Source organism: Halyomorpha halys, unplaced genomic scaffold, assembly GCF_000696795.3.
Source record: "Halyomorpha halys isolate HHAL.00 unplaced genomic scaffold, Hhal_1.1 Scaffold188.1, whole genome shotgun sequence".
Taxonomy (NCBI): Eukaryota; Metazoa; Arthropoda; class Insecta; order Hemiptera; family Pentatomidae; genus Halyomorpha; species Halyomorpha halys.
In genome coordinates, this window is record NW_027113381.1 from 381,063 (window position 1) to 403,626 (window position 22,564).

The 22,564-nt window shown below is 28.5% G+C and overlaps 1 protein-coding gene across 6 annotated transcripts in view; it reads right to left on the reverse strand.

Moving 5' to 3' along the window:
- Window positions 1–22,564, reverse strand: part of Ten-m (teneurin transmembrane protein Ten-m) — a 382,956-nt gene that overhangs the window by 23,921 nt on the left and 336,471 nt on the right. For 5 of the 6 annotated variants that reach the window (XM_067050914.1, XM_067050915.1, XM_014418322.3 and 2 more), the window contains 8 exons: window positions 19,561–19,838; window positions 18,017–18,233; window positions 15,010–15,204; window positions 14,180–14,413; window positions 13,884–13,992; window positions 11,132–11,358; window positions 7,999–8,212; window positions 683–899 (listed from right to left, as the gene is read on the reverse strand). In XM_067050914.1, the coding sequence (XP_066907015.1) occupies window positions 683–899; window positions 7,999–8,212; window positions 11,132–11,358; window positions 13,884–13,992; window positions 14,180–14,413; window positions 15,010–15,204; window positions 18,017–18,233; window positions 19,561–19,838 (1,691 nt within the window). The remainder of the gene's footprint in view (window positions 1–682; window positions 900–7,998; window positions 8,213–11,131; window positions 11,359–13,883; window positions 13,993–14,179; window positions 14,414–15,009; window positions 15,205–18,016; window positions 18,234–19,560; window positions 19,839–22,564) is intronic. The other variant, XM_067050916.1, reaches the window with a different exon arrangement.

Sequence of the window (22,564 nt, forward strand, 5' to 3'; positions counted from 1 at the left end):
AAAAAAAAAAAAAAATGAATGACAATGTTCTGAAGAATTTTCACCAGCTCACTTCCTTCAGATTTAAGTAGTTCTGCAGGCTATTCGTCAGCGCCCGGTGCCTTATTATTTTTAAGCCTGGCTAGTGAATCCAAAATCTCCTCTTCATCACATGTTTCCATACACTGATCACTAGGGTTATCTTCATGGAGATTCTGCTCATCATCCTCCAGGCAATCTTTGTTGAGAAGTTGGGAGAAATGTCTCTTCCACTCTGCAAGTATACCCACCATGTTTGTAAGCAGCTTTACGTCCTCATTCAGGCAGTAGGTGGATTTTGTTTCTAAATGTTTTCTACTCCATGATCGATCTGATTTAATGTTAACCTGTCAGATGTTTTCCGTGTTCCTTTGTGGTAATTGAAAACAATATAACATCATTAAAGTTTCTAATAAATTCCTATGTAAAGGGTATTCGTCTGATTTGGGTTAATTTTAGTAATAAGGTTAGTTATAAAAAATACCCTAAATGGCTGATCACTATATCCAAATCAAACCGTTATTAACAATGTAACATAAAAATATATTTTTCAAAATTCAGGAGAAGTGAGCTAAATTTATTTTATTATTCTATTTTTTTTTTAAATACATATTTATTTTATAAACAGAGATTAATCATAACAAAAAATATCTTATATACTTACTTCATTCCAAGGAACATTAACAATGTAACTCTGAAGTCTAAATGGGCTCCTTCCAAACTGAAGAGTTATAGCTCCTCCTCCATTAACTAATAAATCAAACCAACCATCTTCTCTTGTTAGTGTAAAACCTTCCATGGGTGTTGATGTGCTTACTCTAACGCCCATTAAACCTCTGCCAATAGAAGTTACTACTCTTCCACGTACTACTCCAGCTCGGCTGAAAATTTTTGAAAAAAAATATTAGTTAAAGAATAATTTTATAAAATATTATTATAACAGATTGGTTAGATAAACAAATAATGAAATTTTCATTCAGATTTGAAAGCACTTTTTCAAAGAGATAAAGATTTATGTATTTTAAAATTGCATGTAGCATATGGCATATTAAATAAAAAATGTTCAACTATAGTGAAAGGTTTACAAATAGAAATTAAATCATTGTTCATTATGTACCTCACTCTCCTGAAGTGTATTTTATAAAATCATCTAGGGAAATATACAGGCTAATTAGTTGAAATTATTCAGAAAACTTTATAACTAGTAACAGCATTTATCTAATGAATAAGATGCTGAAATATTCAATCATTAGATAATTAACTGAAAATTATATTTGATAAATATAAAACTTGACTGACAAATCACATAAAAATAGAAATAAAATTTCTTTATGATTGATAAATTTTCTAATTTTATAACATTGCTAGAAAAATTAAAAAACACTTTAGTCATCAATATTAATTAAACAGTTGAATTTTTCTTAATAATCAAGATTTGTTTTAACTAAATATCAACATTAAAAAATAATACAATAGACCATATTTTTTTAAAGAAAATATACCTGTTAATAGTAAGTTTTACTAATTCATTGTATTTTTCTTATGCCTAATACTTAAGATAAAACTGTTAAAACATGACTAAGATATGAGTCCATTACGGCTCAAAAAGTCCTAAATTCACTAAAGGACTAATATATCTTATCTCATCTGAAAACCGTTCTAGAAATAAAACTCAAACAGCTAACCAAAAGACTATGTCATTCAAAACAATTTAAATTATTTTAAAATAAATTTTTAACAAGACTACATTAGTGGAATAACTTTTTTTTTTTAGTAGTTTTAATATTTCATACTGAATGTACTCATGAAAGATAAATGGCATACCACTATTTCTTTAGGTAACAAATTACAAAATAATAAAATTAGGATTAAGTATTAAATCAAAACTGAACATAATTATTGTGTTATGCTATCATGATAGAACTAAGTTCACTATTACTACTGCTACTACTACCAAATGCACACACATCCCCACTCAAACTCATCCACACACGCACGTATGCACTCACGCGTACACAAAAAAACACAAACACCCTTACTACTGTTGTCCCCTCAATCATGTTATATGGAGCTCCAATTTGGAAATAAGTGTGATTGAGGAGATAAATGGTTTCTGTTTATCACAGAGCTTTCTTAAGGACAGTAAGTGCTTTTCAAACTGTTTTCTATGAGGCAGTGTGTGTGATAGCCAGAATGCTGCCAGTTGAACTTGTTGATGAAAGATATAAGCATTATGGAAGGCGTTTTCGTGTTTCAAGAGAAGAATAACAGAAAATAACCCTCAATCAATGACAACAGCGTTGGGAGGCTGCAGATTCCGGTAGGTTGACTTGCAGGTTGATACCCGATGTTGGTTTGTGGTATAGTCACCGATATGGTGAGGTGGATTTTTATGCAATCCAACTGTTGACCAGACATGGATGCCTTAGAGCCTGCCAGTACTGCTTCAAAGTGAACAACACCCATGAATGCTCGGCATGTCTGTCTATCGGAGAAACAGCTGAGCACGTGTTTTTTAGTTGCATACGATTTGCAGAAGAAAGAAGCAAATTGGAGGGATTGTGTAAAGGAAGCATCATGCCAGAAAACATAGTGATCCATATGCTGCGCTCAGAACGACATTAGAATGCAGTGAAGAAATTCTCCACAGTTGTCCTTAAGAGATTGAGAGTGGAAGAGAGGGCCAGAAGGTGTGAATAGCATGGAAACCATGAAAACTGTGCAAAGAGATTAATGAGGTGGCACTCAGCCATTTCCCTCCATGAAGAAATGCCCTATGGTGGTCCAGTGGGGAGAAATGAACAAGTGTAGGGAGGTTGTTTTAGTGGGTAAAAATTCCACACACCAATAGGTACAAGCCTATCTTTTAAAAATTTTCACACACACAAGATACAAGACACAACAGATGCACACACACACACACACATACAAATTTATTTGAATAAATAAAGAATATTTAAGTAAATGAAAATAATATTACTAATATAACAGAACATTCAAAAAAAGACAAATTTAGAACACTTAAAGCAATTGATTAAGTTTCAAACTATTGACAAGTATGCACTAAAATTATGGGTAGTATAAAATAGTATAAATGTACAATACCAATTATTCTAAGTAGTAATGAAATCATTATTCTTTGAAATTCAAAATTAAATCTGGGAGTATTAGAAATTCAGCTTAATTATTTTGTATATACTTATCATAATAAATATAGTAATTTTTATTTAATTAATTAAAACTTAATAATTTTTTTTTTAAAAATGTTTCTCCAATAATAATATTTTTCCAGTAGTTCATTAGACAAAATACCCTGAATAACTGATTGCCATGTCCTAATTAAATCATAACAAGCTATTGAATATTAAAATTTACTCTTAAAAATTCAGGAGAAATATAAAACTTTAAGCAACTATTTTTGTATCAATGAATATACAGTATAATTTTTAATTATAAATCATTTTTCAGAACTGATGGACTATTAATAATGAAAAGTAGTTGTAACAGCAATCCAAAATAGAAATTAAAACTTGTTTATATCCATCATGGTGGATTTTCCAGCCATTTTTTCTTTATCATCACTAGGTTGCTATTTTTTATTATATAGGTTTCTTGTATTTTTATGGTATTATCTTTTTCCTTATTCTTTTGATAAGGAAAGTATAAAATTAGTTATTTATTTGTCCATTAATACAATGATGTATAAGTACAATGATAGGAGGAAAAAGATAATCCAACAAAAAGATGACAATCCTATAGGATTAAAAAATCAAAACAATGTATAACAATACAGAAAAAAATGCAAATAAATAGACAATGGTTCAGTAATCAAAGACAGAAAAAGAAACTTTTTAAATCAATATTCTATGAGAATGAAAGATGTTTATAAATATTATTCAAGAAACTAAATTATTAAAGCATATTAATAAGAGCCTTCTTAAAAATTGAAGTAATTCTATAAGTAATAAGAAGAAAAAAAAATTAAAACCATAAACTTCTGTAAATCTATCTTTATACCAAAACAAATCTAATTATTCACATCAATAATAGAAGAATTTAACTTTATATATTTAATTTTGAACATAGTTTTTATTATAAACCACTATAGGAAAGAGATGCCAATTCGATATGTTTATCTAATCTGAGGAATTGTATAAATTTGAATTTCTTAAATATACCTATTTCAAGTAGGAATTCTAACACATATGTATGAATTGTTAATTATTGTTAATATTATTATGGTGCAAAACAAAGAAAAAAAAAGTGTATTAGTAGTTATTTAGAACCACATAATTGAGTGCATTAAAGCGTGATAAAGTAAGTGAAACAATAACCAATAAGAGCTGTATAGGTGATTCAGTTTATTGATCGGAGAAAATATAAGTAGTGATTAGTTAATAAAGCTCATAAACTTAATAAATATTTTGTTTAACTGACAAACAAGGACAGGGGAATATAAAGTTGTTTCCATATTTTTTAATAATAATACTATATATATATATATATATTTTTATAACACCCAAAATATATATTTAGAATATTTAAACAATATTATATAGACATTTCTAACATCACTAGAAAGTTAATTAGCAGAGACATTGTGGCTACTTATTGAAAGGGAGGAGGGCAAAATCTAAAATTACCCAACTATTTTGACCAGATTTCTCAACTTACTAACCTTTCTTTTTAATCATCTACATCATTGGTGCACTAATCATAAAAAATTGTTATTTGTTTTTGGCAATACAAGCTGGAAAAATCACTAAAATTTTCATCATTTAAATTTTGTTTGGTATACATTTTTTCACAACGATGAAATGAAATAGTATTATAAATAAAGATATTAAATCACTTTAAAATTAGATTTTATACGGGAAACTTTTATAGAAATTTTTCAGACCTTTCTGAACCAACCTCCCTAATTTCATGCTTGATCATAATGAGCCCTACCATCCCTTATTCTGGTCACACCGTCATTTAATTTTCCATGTTTAAGTATTTAACTAAGGAAGATAAAATAAATAAATAATAGACAAAAAATTATAATCTTAAAAATATTTTTTTCAAGATAATATTAACATTTTTTTTTTTTTGTTTTACTAGATTTTATCTTTAAAGCAAACCTCTACTGCAATAATCTTATTAACACACATAAAAATTAAAGTATACTTTACTTCTAATTAATCAATTAGGATTTCTATTGATATTCAATTTACAGTTAAACAATGTTTTAGAGCAATAGTGCACAGGATCTTCAATTGTATAATAATGTTTAATAAGAATAAAGTGCAATGTGTATGAATTACACAAAGTAGACTTATGTGTTTTGACATAGCAAAGGTTACTTTGCTTAATAAGCAGACAATTTGCTTAATAAATTTAAAATGTTTATAAATAAAAATTATAGAGATTCAAAATGACCAATTTTTTTTAGAAACCATGTCATGTTTGGTGTGTATGAAACAGTTTCAAGAATGCATATAACTCATATCTTCTATATGAAAATCTTAGTTTAAAAAACACACACACTCATACATACATATATATATATCCAAAAAAAAAAAAACACTTGTAAAATGTAAATAGTAAAACTTATATATAAGAAGATGGTCAGGGTTGCGGTCAAATAATTATAAACTATTTGTTCTTTTTTTTACCGCAATCCTGACCATCTTCTTATATATAATTTTTTATGGTCAACTATATATACATATATAAGTAAAACTTATAATTTTAATTTGATGATTTAATACTTTCTACTTCGATAAGTACACAGAATGTTATTATTAAAAAAGTTTTTAAAATCACTAAAGACACTTTTCAAACATAAATATCAAAAGCGGATACTTTGCAAGTTGCAATCTCAAGTGTAAAGGGTGTTTTGGTTTCTGTCCATCATAATTGGAAACTACTAACTCATTTTTCCTTTTATGTTTCCTATAGATACTTTTTCTTCCTCTTTAATATGTAATGTTGATTTTCTTTTGTAACAAAAGGTTGAAACTTAGTAAAATTTTAAAATAAAATGTTTAACATTACACATTCACAGTTAGAGTTTATAAGCCAATAAACTTTTATGAGCTATTATTTATGAAAAACTATAGTTAAATTGGCAATTATTTCAAATAAATTTGATGTGTTACAGATATTTTAAATAATTTTATAAAATTAAAACTCCAATTATCTTCTTAGAATAAATATTCTAAATTTCATGCTAAATGGATTTAGCATATTTCTATATTTCTAATATACCAATATAGGGAACTCAGAATTAAATAGATTTAAAACGGAAAACACCTAAATGAAAAAGCACTGTAAAATTGACATTGAAGAAAAAAAAAATGATTAATGAATTTATGAAAATGCAGGAGAGAAGAAGTATTGAATGATAAAACCTTCTTTGTGATCAATTAAGAAAGTTTCGTTCACTTATTGAAAAAAATAAATCCAATGATGGCATGCCATTTAACTCTAACAGTTAAAAGTTAGCAGTAAGAACTACAGAATTAATAGTAACATAAATTTCCCATTCATTAATATAAAAAATTAGATAGTTTTGAATGGCACCATTTGGTAATTATCAGAGGCTAAATATTTTAGGAAACAAACAATTTTAAAAGATAAACATAAATAAAGGTATATAAATAATATAAAGAAGCAAACTAAAAAGTCACGAAACACTAGGATCAAGGCAAGGGAAGGTATTTAGGATAACATATACAGCATGCACTTAAACCATTCCATACAAGATTTCTCTGCATTTGTTTTTAAGAAACTTATCCATGATTAGTAATTTTATTTACAAATATTCAGCTTTTTTTTTTCTAATATAATAAATTATGTAGGGAAAGCTATGATGAGCCAGATAGGTAATTAAATATTGATTTTTACATAACATCTTGCAATGAGAAAATAGTTTAAAAATTAAATACTAAACTGAATAATACAAATTTAACCATCACCTTAACACATATAAATCATGCTTTAAGATATCAATTGAATCATTAATTATCATCCACACATTTAATAATTAAAAAAATATAAATATACTGATTATTTAATTCTATAAAAATAATTAAATTTGCAAAACTGAAGAAGAAGCACAGCCATTAAAAACTTCAAGGCCAAATTAAATTTATTGAAACATCCAGACTTTATAAAGAATTGATTTAAAAGATTCAATTGAAATCACAAAAATTTAATGCAATTGAGTGAAAGTGTTGCCTAACTCTGTTATTATCTTACCTCGCATTGAAGTGATTCCAAAACACACTAGCAGCATTAAGAAGAGAATTTCAATACCATGTTAGCCAATTAATTATTATTGTTATTTCTATTTGAATATGCTTTCATGGTGATTGATAATATATAGATTAAACAACGGTATACATTCTGAACATCTATTTTCACAACATTACAAACCTAATTAACATGAAGTAAAACAAAACCATTGTTGAAAATATTGGTTATTAGCTATATTTTAAAATACTAATTATTCTAATTTAATATAAAAAAAGTTTTCTAATTATAATTTAATTTTCAACGATGGTATTTTAAAAATGATGTGAATTGAATGGGAAAGAGATTCACAAAGGGCACAAAAAAGCAACAAGAGAGAAAGTGAAAACAGATATTTAAAAATTTATAACAGACATATACATGTCTAAACTAAGGGTAGTTAACTATAGGTAGCAATGGATCACATTTACCAAAAGTGACATTCTTAAACAAATAAATAAACATTTCAATGAATAAAGATAAAAATTGGTTATACAAGCTGAGCTGAAATTTAAAAATAAAAATGTATTGAAATTGAAAAGTTTATTTATGAAATAATGATGAGGTAAAAATGTGAATTCACTTAATAATTATGCTACATAGATAGCACTGTATAACCCATTTACTAGCTTCTGTTTTTAAGACTTTATACTGTATTTGACACAAATTTACAACAATACACTATATACATTAAAAACATACCTTTCATTGAATGATTCTTGTCGAGCATAGTTTTGTGAGCTTCCTTCTTCAATAAGAAATTTCATGCGTTCAAAAAATGATGCTGTGATAGCAGGAGATTGCTTTCTCATGAGGGTGTCAATAGGCTTTGGTGCTGATACGCAGAGCTGACTGATTCGACATGGAGAATGAGGGATAGTACAACATTCAGGATCTTCACAATCAACTAAACCATCTATAAATCATTGACATGATGTTATAATATCTAGAGACTTTTATAGATAAAGTAAGTTTAGTATTAAAATATATAATATTTGATATTTAAAAATAATGATAAATAAATAAATAAAAGCATATATCTTATTTATTACTTTTCTTTTCACATATGCAAAAGAGGAGTCTGTGGTATATACGATATTGTTTGCTACTGATTTGGTGTATCTGTTGGTATCAATGGAATGAATCCATTGCAGTGAGTGGACACAGTGTGATTACCTGCTCCCAGATGTGTGATTTTATGTAAAATTGGAAGAAATTTTTTAATTGTTGACAAATTTAGTCATTCCAGAAAAACATAAATCTGTTTCCTATAAAGAACTGGATGTTTTGGTGGGTAATCATTCCTCGGAAATGGAATCTGTGTGAGCATAATGTTTTAAGTTTTACAGTACTGTTAGAGAACAGAATGAGAGTGTAAATGAATGGATTCCCTTACTTCCTAACTGGTAATTGAAAGTTCGGTAACTATCTCAACAAAATGTTAATCAACAGATTCATGATTGAAATGCAAAAGGGTCCCACTCATGATTGTTTGTTTGAAGAAATCGCTTGCAGAAGAGAAGAAAATGAGATGCAATTCAAATATTTACTAACAAGGAAATCACGGAACAGAAGTACAGCCTTTTGGAGTTTAAAAAAGGACCTGTTGCATTTTGTAAAGGAAAATTTTCAGAAGCTTTGTGCTCCAAGAAACATAAACCAATTGCATATCCTAGTACGTCCAGAGCAGAAAAAAATGTCCTGTTTGTCGTTAAACCAACCATGAATTTTCAAAGCATAAATACAAAAATTACTCTTGTAAAAAAATATTGCAAATTGGATATTTATCCAAAATTTGTCCAATAAATAGTAATTCCGATTAGTCAGAAAGACCCAAGACCCAACCTATTGGTCCTATAAAGCAGCCAAGTAAGGAAAAAACGCATTATGTGTCAGAAGATCTGAGTGAACAGTTAGTCTTTATATCGTATTGAAGCTACTGGAGATAAGGAATTTGGTTATCACAATGCACTTGAACTAAATTAAGATACTGAAATATCTTTTCAGATTGACACAGGATGTCTCAGTACTATTGTACACCTTTCCTTGTACAAAGAAAACTGTGCACATTTGCCGATGTTGGCTACTGGAAAGGCAATCATATCGTATTTCAACAAAAAGATTCGACCACTGGTTGCTGTAAATGTATCTGTTGAATATGAATCTTAAAGTATTTTATTATATAACATTTCACATGTCCAACTCTACAGGGCTTCCACTTCGTAGTAGATCGTGGTTTGAGCATCTTGGATTTAAAATAGGTGGTCCTAATAATCATAGGACAGCTCAACCAATGTTTTTCAATAATGTTACAGTATGTTCAAGATATTGTTACAGGAAGTGGTGCAGAAATTTCCCGAAGTTTTCACTGATCAGCTGGGTTAGTTTAATAAATAAAAACTTAAACTGGATTTGACACCTATTGCAAAACCCCGATTCATGAATGCAAAACTTATGCCATTTACCATGCAAGTAGGTGATAGTGCGGAGATCGACTGCTTGGTTCATGATGGAATTCTTGAGCTAATTAAGTACATATTCATAGTCATGATCAACAACATATTAATAGGAGTCCAAAATGTTGAAAAGTTGTGGACTAGATGATATCCTTATGAAAATCATCACCTTCTTAAAGTTTGGATGGCCAGACAAAGTTGAAGCTTAATTTTAGTACAAGTTCTGAAAGAAGGACAAGTTATTTGTGAAAACGGATATCCTTCTATGGGAATATAATGTTATTATGCCAGATGCATAATAATTGGATAAGAGGTCCTGAAGGAACTTCACACTTTTCACCTGGGTATTGTGAAATCCCAAGCGAGATCGAAGGTGTGGTGGCCAAAGTTGGAAGAGGACGTATAAGATATCGTGTAAATTATCTTGTTATATGTGTGCAGTGGATAATTTGGAATTTTTTTCAGTCTCTTTAATAACATGCATTGAACTGACCACTCAGTAAATTGAAGTTATGGCAACGACATTCCTATATCATAAGGTAATTTTGTATCATCACTTTATAATTCAAACTAAGGATTCCCCCACTCTCTATAATTTGAAATATCCTTCTTCTCAACACACTTGAACCTGATGTTTGTTTACATACTGGATAAAATAAAGAATCTTTCAAACTGATAAATTCTAACCATGTTTTTTTGAATCTATGAAATTGAAATAGAAAAAAGCTCTAGAAACAAGTGTCCCCTACCTTGCCTTTACCACTGCTAAAATGCAGGTTAAGGAAGGAATTAGAAAACAGAATAACCATCAAAGCCACGAAAATTTACAAATTATAGTTCTCTAGATTAACTGTTGGCCTGTCACGACCCTGGACAAGGGTGAGGAAGCTAACAAATAACAACCATTAACTCCAGTTACACTGAGTAAGTCATTTCTATAAACTCTAGGCTCCTATGAACTCGAGTTGAACACAAAAGATTTTTCTTAGATCTTAACAATATTGAAAATTCATTATGCAATGCAAGACGGAAGTAGCTCACTTTTCATTTCTATGTTTTTCATATTTGTATATATTATTTTATTACTTTGTACATTGTAAAACAAAGATTACAATGTATGTACTTTTAATTAAATCTTCTTTTATTTGAATATTTTCCTCCCTACTTCTACATTACTTGAACTACTTTTATTTTTAACTCTCCTTAATTTTTACTATTTCACTAATCTCTAGAGTTTCAAATTATTGAGAGTCAACTGTGTACAAAAAATAAGATAGGAGAATCCTTATAATGAATTGGAATGTGAGATTATTGAAATAAATTAGACAAAATAAATGGAAACACAAAGCATAAATGAAATATTGAAGTTAAAAACTCACCTTTATCATTATCTCTTCCATCATCACAATTTTGCTCCAATAAAACACTGCAATCTACACCATCCCAACCTCCTGAACAACGGCACTCCCATAAACCATCAGCATTTACTGCACACTGACCATGTCCAGAGCAACTATGTGGGCAACCCTCTAGTGTACAATGTTTTCCATTCCAACCAGCGACACACAAACATGTTCCATTTTTACACTGTCCATGGTCATTACACCTATAATCATGGAAGCCAAAAATCAGCTTTATATTATTAGTATTAATTTTTATAATCTTTCCCTTAACAAGGAGAACTAATTTTGGATAATAACCGCTACATTACTTCTGTAAAATAACAAAAATAAGTCATTTATCATTTTTTCAGTTGTATCATTTTATATGCATACAATACACAGGCCTTTTATACACAGTACTGATAACTTTGAAGTTATACCATGCCATTTCTCCCTTCTATTGGTAATAATTTCCTTTTTGTCATAAAAATGTATCCACAAATTGACAATGTGGTACTGAATATTTTACTCAGGAAAATATTTGCACCACTCAGATACAAAATCAGTCTCTGTTCTTGTGAATCTCTAAGAAAACAAAAACAAACGTAAGAGCTGGGTGACATTCAACATGAACGAATATATAATCTCATAAAAAAACAACTGTAATAACAGAAGTAAGGGAGGGTAAAACTAGGTACTGACAATTTGGTAATTTCTAAATCTATTAAAAATACAAAGGAATAAATTTAGAAAATAATTGGCAAAAGATTTCTACGAGGGAAATCAAAATGATTCACTAATTTAAAGTGAAATGGTTTGTTTGGTTGTTGAGCTTACTATTAGTACTACATAATCATCAAATGAAAAAGTAATCAGAATAAGCAAAAATATGAAATATTTAGAAGTAATTAGGATAATTATATAATTATTATAATAGTATAATAATAATTAGTAATTTAACTAAAAATATTTTTATATCGTAAATTAATGTTGTAAACAACTAAAAATTAGCCTGATGTAGCTCTAAAAATAAAGACAAATCAGAGGTATGTTCCAAAGCAAATTATTTGATGACACAAAAAGTGATATAAACCAATCCTTATTATGGCATTTTGTCAGGTTTTGATGCTTTATAGAACCAGTAATTGCATTGGGTTATAACTTTTCTTTAGGAAAAAATGTTCTTTCCTTTTAGTGAAAAATAAAACAGATATTTTATTTATAACTTAATTAAAAATAAAGTACTCTTAAAAATAAATTATCATTTAGTAAGTATCACGTTTACAGAATTAAATAAATGTATGTATGCACTCATAAAATTACCATTGTAAATAAAATAACATATAAAGATAAGATTTAACACATGCTGTATAAGATTTTACATGTGGCTTATTCCGATAGATTAGATATTTAATTACAACAAAATTAAATGCATACATAAAAGCACAGACATATAAATACTCACAAAAATTATTTATTTACATTCAGTTTACTATTATTTATAGTAGTTTAATTTTAACTAAGATAGTAATGCATCTAATAGTTATATGTTTCTAAGGTTTTTGTTTAATTAATATGTTTAAAAGGAGTATCATAAAATAATAATACCAGTAAAATAACAAACAAAATATTGATGTTTTCCTAAAAATATTAAGATTTTTTCATAATTATTTTAATTAACTTGAATGTTAGAAAACAGTAAAATGAAAAAAACAAGTTAGATTTAACACTCTTGCACAGGCCTTGCAATGTTTGCAGACTCAGCTCACTCTAATTCATGAATGAATAATAAATTAACAAAACAAAAACTTAACTTCCAACTTAATTACTATTTCATCTCTTAAATTAATGATCGAAACCAAAAACTAAAACTAAAGATTTATACTTATCTTCTCAGACCGCTTTGGACTTATGGTACAAAAATAGAGGAGTATATAAAAAAAAACCTAACATATTGAAACTGCAAAAATTTCAATCAAAAGTACTAAGACTTACCAGCACCACTTCACCCCCCTCCCCACCCTCATATCTGTTACAAGAACAAACAAAAAGACCTACAAATTCCATATGTATAATCAACTATTAAATCATTATATCATGATAATTTTACCATACACTCAAAATCCTCTAATTATAATGACTTATCAACACGAGACTTACCTGACACACTGACAGCACTGCATTTAAAAAGGAGCTTGCATAGGGATCTCCTAAATTTAATTTTGAAAAAATCTTCATGCCTTCATGACATTTATTTTATCTTACATCATATTTACTAGTTGTAAAACATTATTTACAGTTATGCATTAAATATATAAAGTAAAAAGACACTAAAATTTTTAGAAGTCATTTAAGAATTAAATTGTATTTGGATAATATAGGCTGTCTAAGTGGTGTACTAGGGAACCTATAGACATAGGTCCGATTCCCGAGATCCTTGATGAACCAGTAAGCATAAGATGGTCCAGGTGACAGTCAAAAATGTACTCACTAATAGTAAAAAAACTATTTGTTAAAAACCAATGTGACCAAAATCCTAAAGAAAACTTGCAGCTTGGGTTGAAAAATTGTTTTTTTGTAAATATTGTTTTACTATTTTTGAATGCCGCTATTCTATTATTCTATTTACAGTCTTCTCTCCAGTGAAAAAATTGAATTATTATTCAATTTTCTTTATGGAGAGGAAAAAATGTCCTCTAAAATGCTATTGCCTAAGCAAGGGAGATGGAATTAATAACAATTAAGTAACCTTGCATCGCATTGTTTCATGTTACAGTACTCTCCAGCCCATCCTGACATGCAAACACAAGCATCACCAACACAATGTCCATGAATCCCACAGTCCAAGTCACAGAGTTCTGAAAAAAGAATAAATGAATAAATATTTGTTTTTATAATTCAGTAACTGATAAGTAAAGAAACAACAAATCATGGAATTAATTTATTTAAAACATTAATTTATTTTTAGTTATAGGAAGGAGTATGATTTATCACAAATTCTTTTCAATTTTAAGGACCAATAATTAAGTAGGTACGATAGCGTACCTATGAAATGTTTTCGCCTCTCACCTCTGGAGCAGTCCTCGCCTGACCACATAGGCTCGCAAATGCAGGTTTGTGTTTCAACATCAAATTTTCCATGACCAGAGCAATCAGGAAGGCATTGAAGAGCTTCATTATCTGTTTCACTGCAATCTGCACCTTTCCAGCCTTTCTTGCATAAGCATATTCCATCAGCACAAAATCCATGTCCAGTGCATGTAGGATGTGGACAGTCCACTGTAAAATTTATAAATACAGTAATATAGTTGAATAAATTCTAATATATATGTATGTAATTTCACATAGCATTAAAATCAGTTAATAAAGTCAGAAATATATATATATATATATATATATATATTCAGTGAAAACAAAGAAAAAAGTATGAAATAATCCAATTCTATTAACAATTTTTTTTAAAATAAAATACTTAGGATATGGTTCTATAGAAATAAGCCAATTCATTCATTCCTGATATTAATTGAACATGATGTTATGAATGAATGATATGAAAAATCAGTTATGAAATCTTCATGTTCCCAATTCAAATTCTTTTTGTTCTTAAAGTAAATATTATTAAACAATTAGGAATAATCAAATTTCTTGTTAGTAATACTTATATATACTTTTTTTTTCTGAAAAACTCTATTAAACATTAAGAACAATACCTATTGTTGCTCAAATCTATTAAGTTGTTTACTCACACAGTTTCATAATCAGCCTTCTCAAAACTTGCATACACTACATAATTGGATAAAATATTACATTTAGTTTTGCCTAGGAAATAATAAAGCAAAAGTTCATACACATAAAAGGAACACTTCAATACAAACCTTCTTCACAAAATTTTCCTTTAAAACCTCTAGCACAGACACATTTTCCATTGGTACATTGGCCGTGTCCATTACAGTCTGGAACTTCACACTCATCATGCCGTAAACTACATTCTTTTCCCTTCCATCCAGGATTGCATTGACATTCACCATTTATGTACTCTCCCCTTTGGCTGCACAATACCGGGCATACACCTATAATGCAGAGCATGATAATAAAAATATTAGTAAATGAAACATGAAAAATTATTAATATCACAGAAATAAACATCACCAAGCTATTTAATCCAAGAAGCTTGGTTTTATAATTTTACTGATGAACCACTTCCAGTTTGTCATTCATTATTTATTTGACCAAAATAACATTTCTGGTATTTGAGTAATTTTTATTAATTCATTTTATGTAATAAGTTGTTTTATTTGTAAAATATGTACATGATAAAATTGTTCTTAAGAATAGTGTACATTGATATACAATTTTGACATGAAGAAGTAAATACCAGAGGCCTTAATAACTAAGTCCTTCACACACACAAACTGTAATATGATTCTTTAAAATCAACCAGAGTTAGTAAAAAAATTCAAATGAGGCAATAATTACAATCCTATTGGGTGAATATTTGATAGCAGCTGAGGGATCACAGATGATCAACTTTTAATGGAGATAAAATGGAAAGAAACCTTCATAAAATACTCAAGGTACAACATACAACCCAATCAATCACTGATGTAATAGAGCATCATAATTGTTGCAACTGGTCTATTACAAAATGAGCTAAACATCAACTTCAGTTTTGTAAAAAAAAATGGGTACAGTTCAGTTCCATGGTATAGCCTCTGTGGGCCATGGCCTTCTCACTAAGCTTTTGCCAGATGATTAGTAGTCAGACCTATCTCAGATCGCATAAGGCCAAGAAAAGTTTTTCTAGTGCATAAAGAGTCCCAGCAACAATATCTATATCATCTGTGTATGCCAGTAACTACTAGTTTGGTGAATATCGTTGCACTGGTTTAGATTCCAGAATCTCTAACAGCATTAAATTTCTAGCAGCCTTAAATACAAGATCCCAACCCAAAAAATTGTATGTTCCTTCTCATAGAGGATTTCCCTAAAAAAATCCTTTATGATCTGTGCTACCTCGTACTGGAATTTCCTACCCACACCATCTGTAAAACCTCTTTATTTCCCTCATTTAAACATAAATCATTCCTACACCTCTTTAACTATCAATCAACACCAAATCTGTAACAATAAAACAAGAAATTTGATTTTTAAATATATATTTGAATTTACGTTATTCAATCATTTTTTAAATATTTGATTGTCAATTATTTTCTTTTTCTTTTATGCTATGAGTATCTATAAATATCATGATTGAAACTTCAGCACTTATGGTTTTTATTACTATTTTCATCATTTTAATTGTTTTATTATTTAGTTTTTAAACCAGTATATACCAAACATTGGCATTCAAATGTACAGTGTACTTATTCTTAGGGGACTAGATGTCACACAGTAAAATTACTTTTAATTTTGTTTCATTTTCAGGACTAAGTTAAATAGTAGGGTAGCCAATATGTCTCCTTGCCCTCCTTGCGTTTCCCTCCTTTGTTTGAGGAGAACTCTATCTGAATTTCAACAGAACATTTAACATGATCTTTACTAGCCTAATACTTTTAGGTAGATTCCAAATTCTGGAAGAGTACCATTTTAAAACTTAGGCATCATTATGCTATGATAGGTGTACTTAAAACCTATGAACAGATGGCATGTCGTCATTCTATATTCAGATGCCTTTTCCGAAATCATTCTGATGCAGAAGATCTGGTCAGTTGTTGGTTTGCCTTCTGAAAACTAGTTTGATATTTTCCTATTTCTCTGTCAGTAATGGGAGGAGTTTAGTGAACAATATATTGGACAGCACTTTTTATGCACATTGAAGGAGCAAAATTCCTACAATCAAGAATATTGCCCTTCTTTTGTAGAGAGTAGATAAAATATTTCTTCCACTGCTCTGAGATCCTCTCTTTGCTTCAAATTGAAAGGATTATTTCCTATAATTTTTTATGCAAGAATTTGTTACCTTCCTTCAGGGGTTTTGCAGATATGACAATTTCCTCTGGATTTGTTTTTATTAGTTTCTTTGAATTTTCGACAGTTGATGAGGTCATCATCTGAGATTGAAGCATCTTTTCTTTGGTTCAACAATATTTTTCTGCACCTTGGACAAGTACTTGATTATAATGTGGCACCAATATATCCCATACATCAACTTTCCCTATAAGAAAACTTCTGCAGGACTTTATGCTCGGTTTGAAATTTTGTTGCCTTAACGTATCAGTATTTTCAGCCAAAATAATAACAAATCACTAACAAATAACATATATAAATATTTCTTCTTTTTTTAAATATGAAACATTTAAAATAAAATGTTCATTTTAGATATAAAAAATGAAATTCTTATTAAAAAAAAAAAGAAGGTTTTTATGAAGAACAAGTTTATTATTGTGAAAGTAGTACACTAAATGGTATTAAAAAACTTTTTAGTAATTTTAGAAATTATTTTTATTTCATTATCATCTATATCAAGTATTTTTATTATTTAAAGTCAATTTGTAAATTTCATTATTAATTTTATGGAGACAAAATTTATTATTATAATAAAAATACTTAATATAACTAGTAATGTAATAACAATTATTGTTGAAATTACTGAATGTTTTTTGCACAGTTTAGAATATGACTTAAACATAGCCAACAAAATTAGATTGATCTCAAGTTCATAATCATTCATATTCAGGAAAAAGATTTAAGACCCATTTTTGGTGAAAGTAATGTTGTAATTTACTTAATATTGAAATAATTTTAATAAACTGCATATGGGTCGCCTTCGAAAATATTAACTATGTAAGGGGAACTTTGAAAAATAACTTTACAAATTAACTGAAATTGTAAATAAAATAATTGGTATTCTTATATTCATATATTATAAGCCAATGAACCTACTTTCACTGCAGTCTTCACCACCAAAACCTGGATTGCATTGGCAATGACCAATTAAGCATTGTCCTTTACCATTGCAACCACTAGGACAACTTTGTGTCATGTCTTCTGATATTGCAGCAATGAATGTGACTTCTTGAGGATCTCCATCATCATTGTACAAAGACAAAAACCAATGACCAGGTTCCAAATAATGAGTAACTTCTTTCTTCACTGTCGACTATAAACAAAAGTAATTATATAATTTACTCTAAAATAATAGTGATAATAATCTATCAAAATGATGAAATGGATATATTTGAAAAAGCTAACAAGCATTTAGAAATAAATTTTATATTTGATAATTAAAATTACTATTGAAGTCTTTTTTACACTTTAAAGTAACTTAATTATTTTAAGGGTTTATTAAATTATTTAGTATTTTAATTTTCAATAAACAAATAAATATAATCTTCAACATTTTAAAAATTTCATTTAATTAATATCTTTTTTATGTTTTGTACCAACTATATTCATTCTTTTTCATGTCACTTTTTGTTTTGGAAATTAAATATTAAATTACTGAAATTAAATTAAATAATATTATCCACTATCATCATTAATATAATCCAAATATATAATGATATGAAAACTATACTAGTTTATGCCAATCCTATAATATTACAACAATGTTGTTATGGCTAACATGTTTATTAAACTAATGAATTAATTATATATTTTAAGATTATATAAATTTACAGTTATAATTAATTTGTATAACACTAAATATGTTACAGCCAGTATTTATTTGGTGGGTTATCAGCCTGCTATATATTAATAGTGCGAAGCTACGATTGTTCTCAATACTTCGTACTAGTGTATTGGAATTAGCCAAAGTTCAGTCTGGCTGACACAGTAACCAATCAAATAAAATCACGGTGGATGGATACATAATTCTACATCACTTATTCTTCAAGAAGTTTCATGAATATTCTACCCACAATAATGGCCTCCATCCAGTTATATTTATGGCAAAACAGACAATGTTTTTTTTACTTTATTTTTCTTAGAACTGCTGATGGTATTTAAATTAGAAATAGTATAATCATTAATTATTTCACCTTTTTTTAAATTAATTTTTATGTAAATTCAAAAGTAGCTTTTATTTTCTTTAATATTGATTTTAAATTTATACTAGTTTTGAGTTTTATTATTTTGTATGATTTTAATATAATTTTAGTTAATCTTTTCTTTATCCTTAAATAGATTTTAAACTGAAATTTTCTAGATATTTTTATTTAAATGTTTGTTTTAAAAAAATAATATTAAGCTTTACTACCTATGATGGAGTGGGATAGTAAAGGTTTATATGAATCCCTACTCTCTGTCACCTAATCATTAATTTAATTTCATCATATAACAATATCATGAATACTGAACTAATGAAAGATAATATTGTAAATATTAATAATAAGAATTAATGAATCACCATTATAATTACATAAGTAATATGATAACACTATTATTTTCATGGAGGTGTAAGGAAATTATGCATTTTTATTACTTACCTGTGATGCTCTAGTAGTTCTTGCTTTGAACCCACTCAAAACTTCAAGAATATGATATTGTGTATGGGTGGGTAATGCATTTCGTCTACCATAGACAGCAATACTAGCTCCTCTAGGAATATTGTAATCAAACTTGACATATGCAGCATCAGACTGGTAGAATTGCATGTTCCAATAGCCGTAAGGAGGAATTTCTTTGGTCAATTTTTGTCCTAGAGTAACCTGAGCAAAAGTCGTACCATCTGGAGGAAATGATCTGGCTGGAAATGTTTTTCCACCTAGGAATGATGACCAAAAATATAAAGTTAACTTCATATCAATCAAAATTGACTATATTTTGATTAAAAAATTTTTACTTATTTAATCAGCAGCATTTAAATGTCATAATCAGGTTGTATCATGTTTTTGAGAACATTATATTGATCTGCTCAACTGAATTTTTAGAGCAACCATTTTTATTGATTACAGGAAAATTGTTTTAAAGGACCAAAAAACTGAGAACAAAAGGGATCTACCTGACATAATTACTTCTAAAACCCAGGCAAAAATAAATACATACAATAACTATTTACATTTAATAGGAGGAATGAAAATCAAGGAACTGAAGAAGAAAGAAATAATGTTCGTATGGAAATGTTTTTTCTAGATGAAAAAGAAAGACAGTTTCAAATAGATAAATAATAAATGAATTACAAAAATAGGTGGTATGTGTAAAAAAAAAAAGTGTTAAATAAAGCAATCAAATTCAAGTGTAAAAAGTTACAGGGTAGAGTGCTATCTCATATCCAAGGTAAAGACAAGGAAACACATGATAAGAGCTCAAGAATGCAAGAAGGATTATTAAACTCTTGGAGATTGTAATAAAATATGCAACACCTGGAGGGAAGGATAAAACTTCTTAAATCAATTACAACCTGAAAATATGAAAGAGTTGGAGAACATAAAGATAATTCTTGTAAAAAAAAAAAAAAAAATCGTTCTTCGTTTAAATTTCATATCAGGGTTATCATGTACTAAAAGACCTGATTAGATTGGGGAAAAATAAGGGAAGATAAAAGGGACTAAGGTAAAATTAAAAATAATATTTAATGTAATCTTAATAACTATTTACGGTTGAAAGTGAGTTTTCAAATTATTTGTGAAATACATCCAATGATGAGGAGTGTTAGTGAACACATTGCCTAAAAGTAAAAGAAGTAGAGGAAAGGTTGTTGAGAATACTTTTTCATGTGGTAGAAATGAAAATAAAGAAATTCAACCAATTTAGAGCCCTAATGAAGAATGAAATTTGGACAGAAGTATCCCACAATTAATAGAGTCAAACTATTTAAAAAAAAAAAGATAAAGAGAGTCCTAATTCTGCAAATTAATGGAAGGATTAATGTGCTTAATGGTTTTTAGTCTGACAGATTGTGTGGAATAAGAATTGAGAAAAAAGGAGCTTTCTGAAAAATTTTCATCTAGATTTATAGTCAGAAGCTTAAGTAGGGAACTTTAGAAATGTCGTATTCTGATGTGGTAAGTGATGGATAGAAAACTAAATGATATTTATTGGAATTTCAAGGAAACATTGACATTATTGATCTGAAGACAATGAAAAACCCTTCTTAGAGTTTTTTCTTTTTCTCTATTTTTTTTTTTTTTTTTTGGAAAAGATTTGAACTAGAGAATGTTGGATAGTAAAGGTCTTGAGAGAGGTGTAGTGATTATGGAAGATCAGGAGATACAGGTGTAATATCATCTCACTTATATAAAAGGGAACATTAAGAGAAAAGTGTAAATCTGAAAAAACAATTTTTTTTGGAAAGAGAATCTCAGATGATTTATGAGACTTAATTTCAGTAGATATGTTTGTAAGATACATTAAGTGGAAAATATATTTACAAGGTGAGATTTACAGTCAGATCAAAAAATGGTTTTAAAATAACTTGGAATAATGTTGAGAATATGAATGTTGATAAGGATTTGAAAAATAGATCAAATTAAGCTGATATTGGGTAGTATAAAAGGACATAAGTATACAGAAGAGAGAATGAATAAGAGGTAATACCAAGGTATTTCAAATGTGGAAGGTTTGAGAATGATTTTTCAAAAATTTTAAATCTCAGATAGCCATAAAAGTATACAATAATTATCACACTACATCAGGTTAGAAATGCTATATACTATCCTAAACAGAAATTCCAAACTAAAACCAGAAACAACTGTTCATATATTTAAAACAATTTTCAGGCCACTGCTGATGTACGGCTGTGAAGTCTGGGGAGCGGCATCCTTTACGAAAAGGAAAAAACTACAATATTTTCAAAATAAAGTCCTAAGAATCACAGTTAATGCTCCTTGGTTCATAAGAAATAGCCAATTGCATCGCAAATTACAGATGGAGTCAATAGAGGATTACATCAAAAAATGGTTCATGAAGTTCCACTCCCAGTTGCCGACAGTTAAAGGAGCAGTGACCTACAACCTGGGAAACCCAACCTCAACCCGAAGACTGAAGCCCAGACTGCTACAGGACATTCTGTTATAAATTTTATTAAATATAAAATTAATTCATAGTCACACAACCTCTATTTTACTTATTATTATTACTCATTTTATTTATTCATTATGTATTTTTTTTTCTCTTTTCTTTTCTCGTTCCTATTTTAAATTAACTTGTTTCTTTTTATTATTTGAGGGCAATTGTTTGTTTTATTTAAGTGTACCAATATCATTATTTTGGCATAATAATAATAAGCATTATTCTTATCTATTTAATTTTTTTTCTTTTAATAATAACATTGTATATAGTTAGGGGTGTCTTTTGTACGAGACTATACACCCCCATAATCAACTGTTAAAAACATATATATAATATAACAGTTATATCAACCATGTAAGGCCCACCAGGCCGATGTGGTATAAAATAAAATATTAAAAAAATCACACTACATCAATGGATATAAGAGGAATAATATCATATCAGGTTGATGTATTGTTTAAAGTAAGCTCTAATTCAACA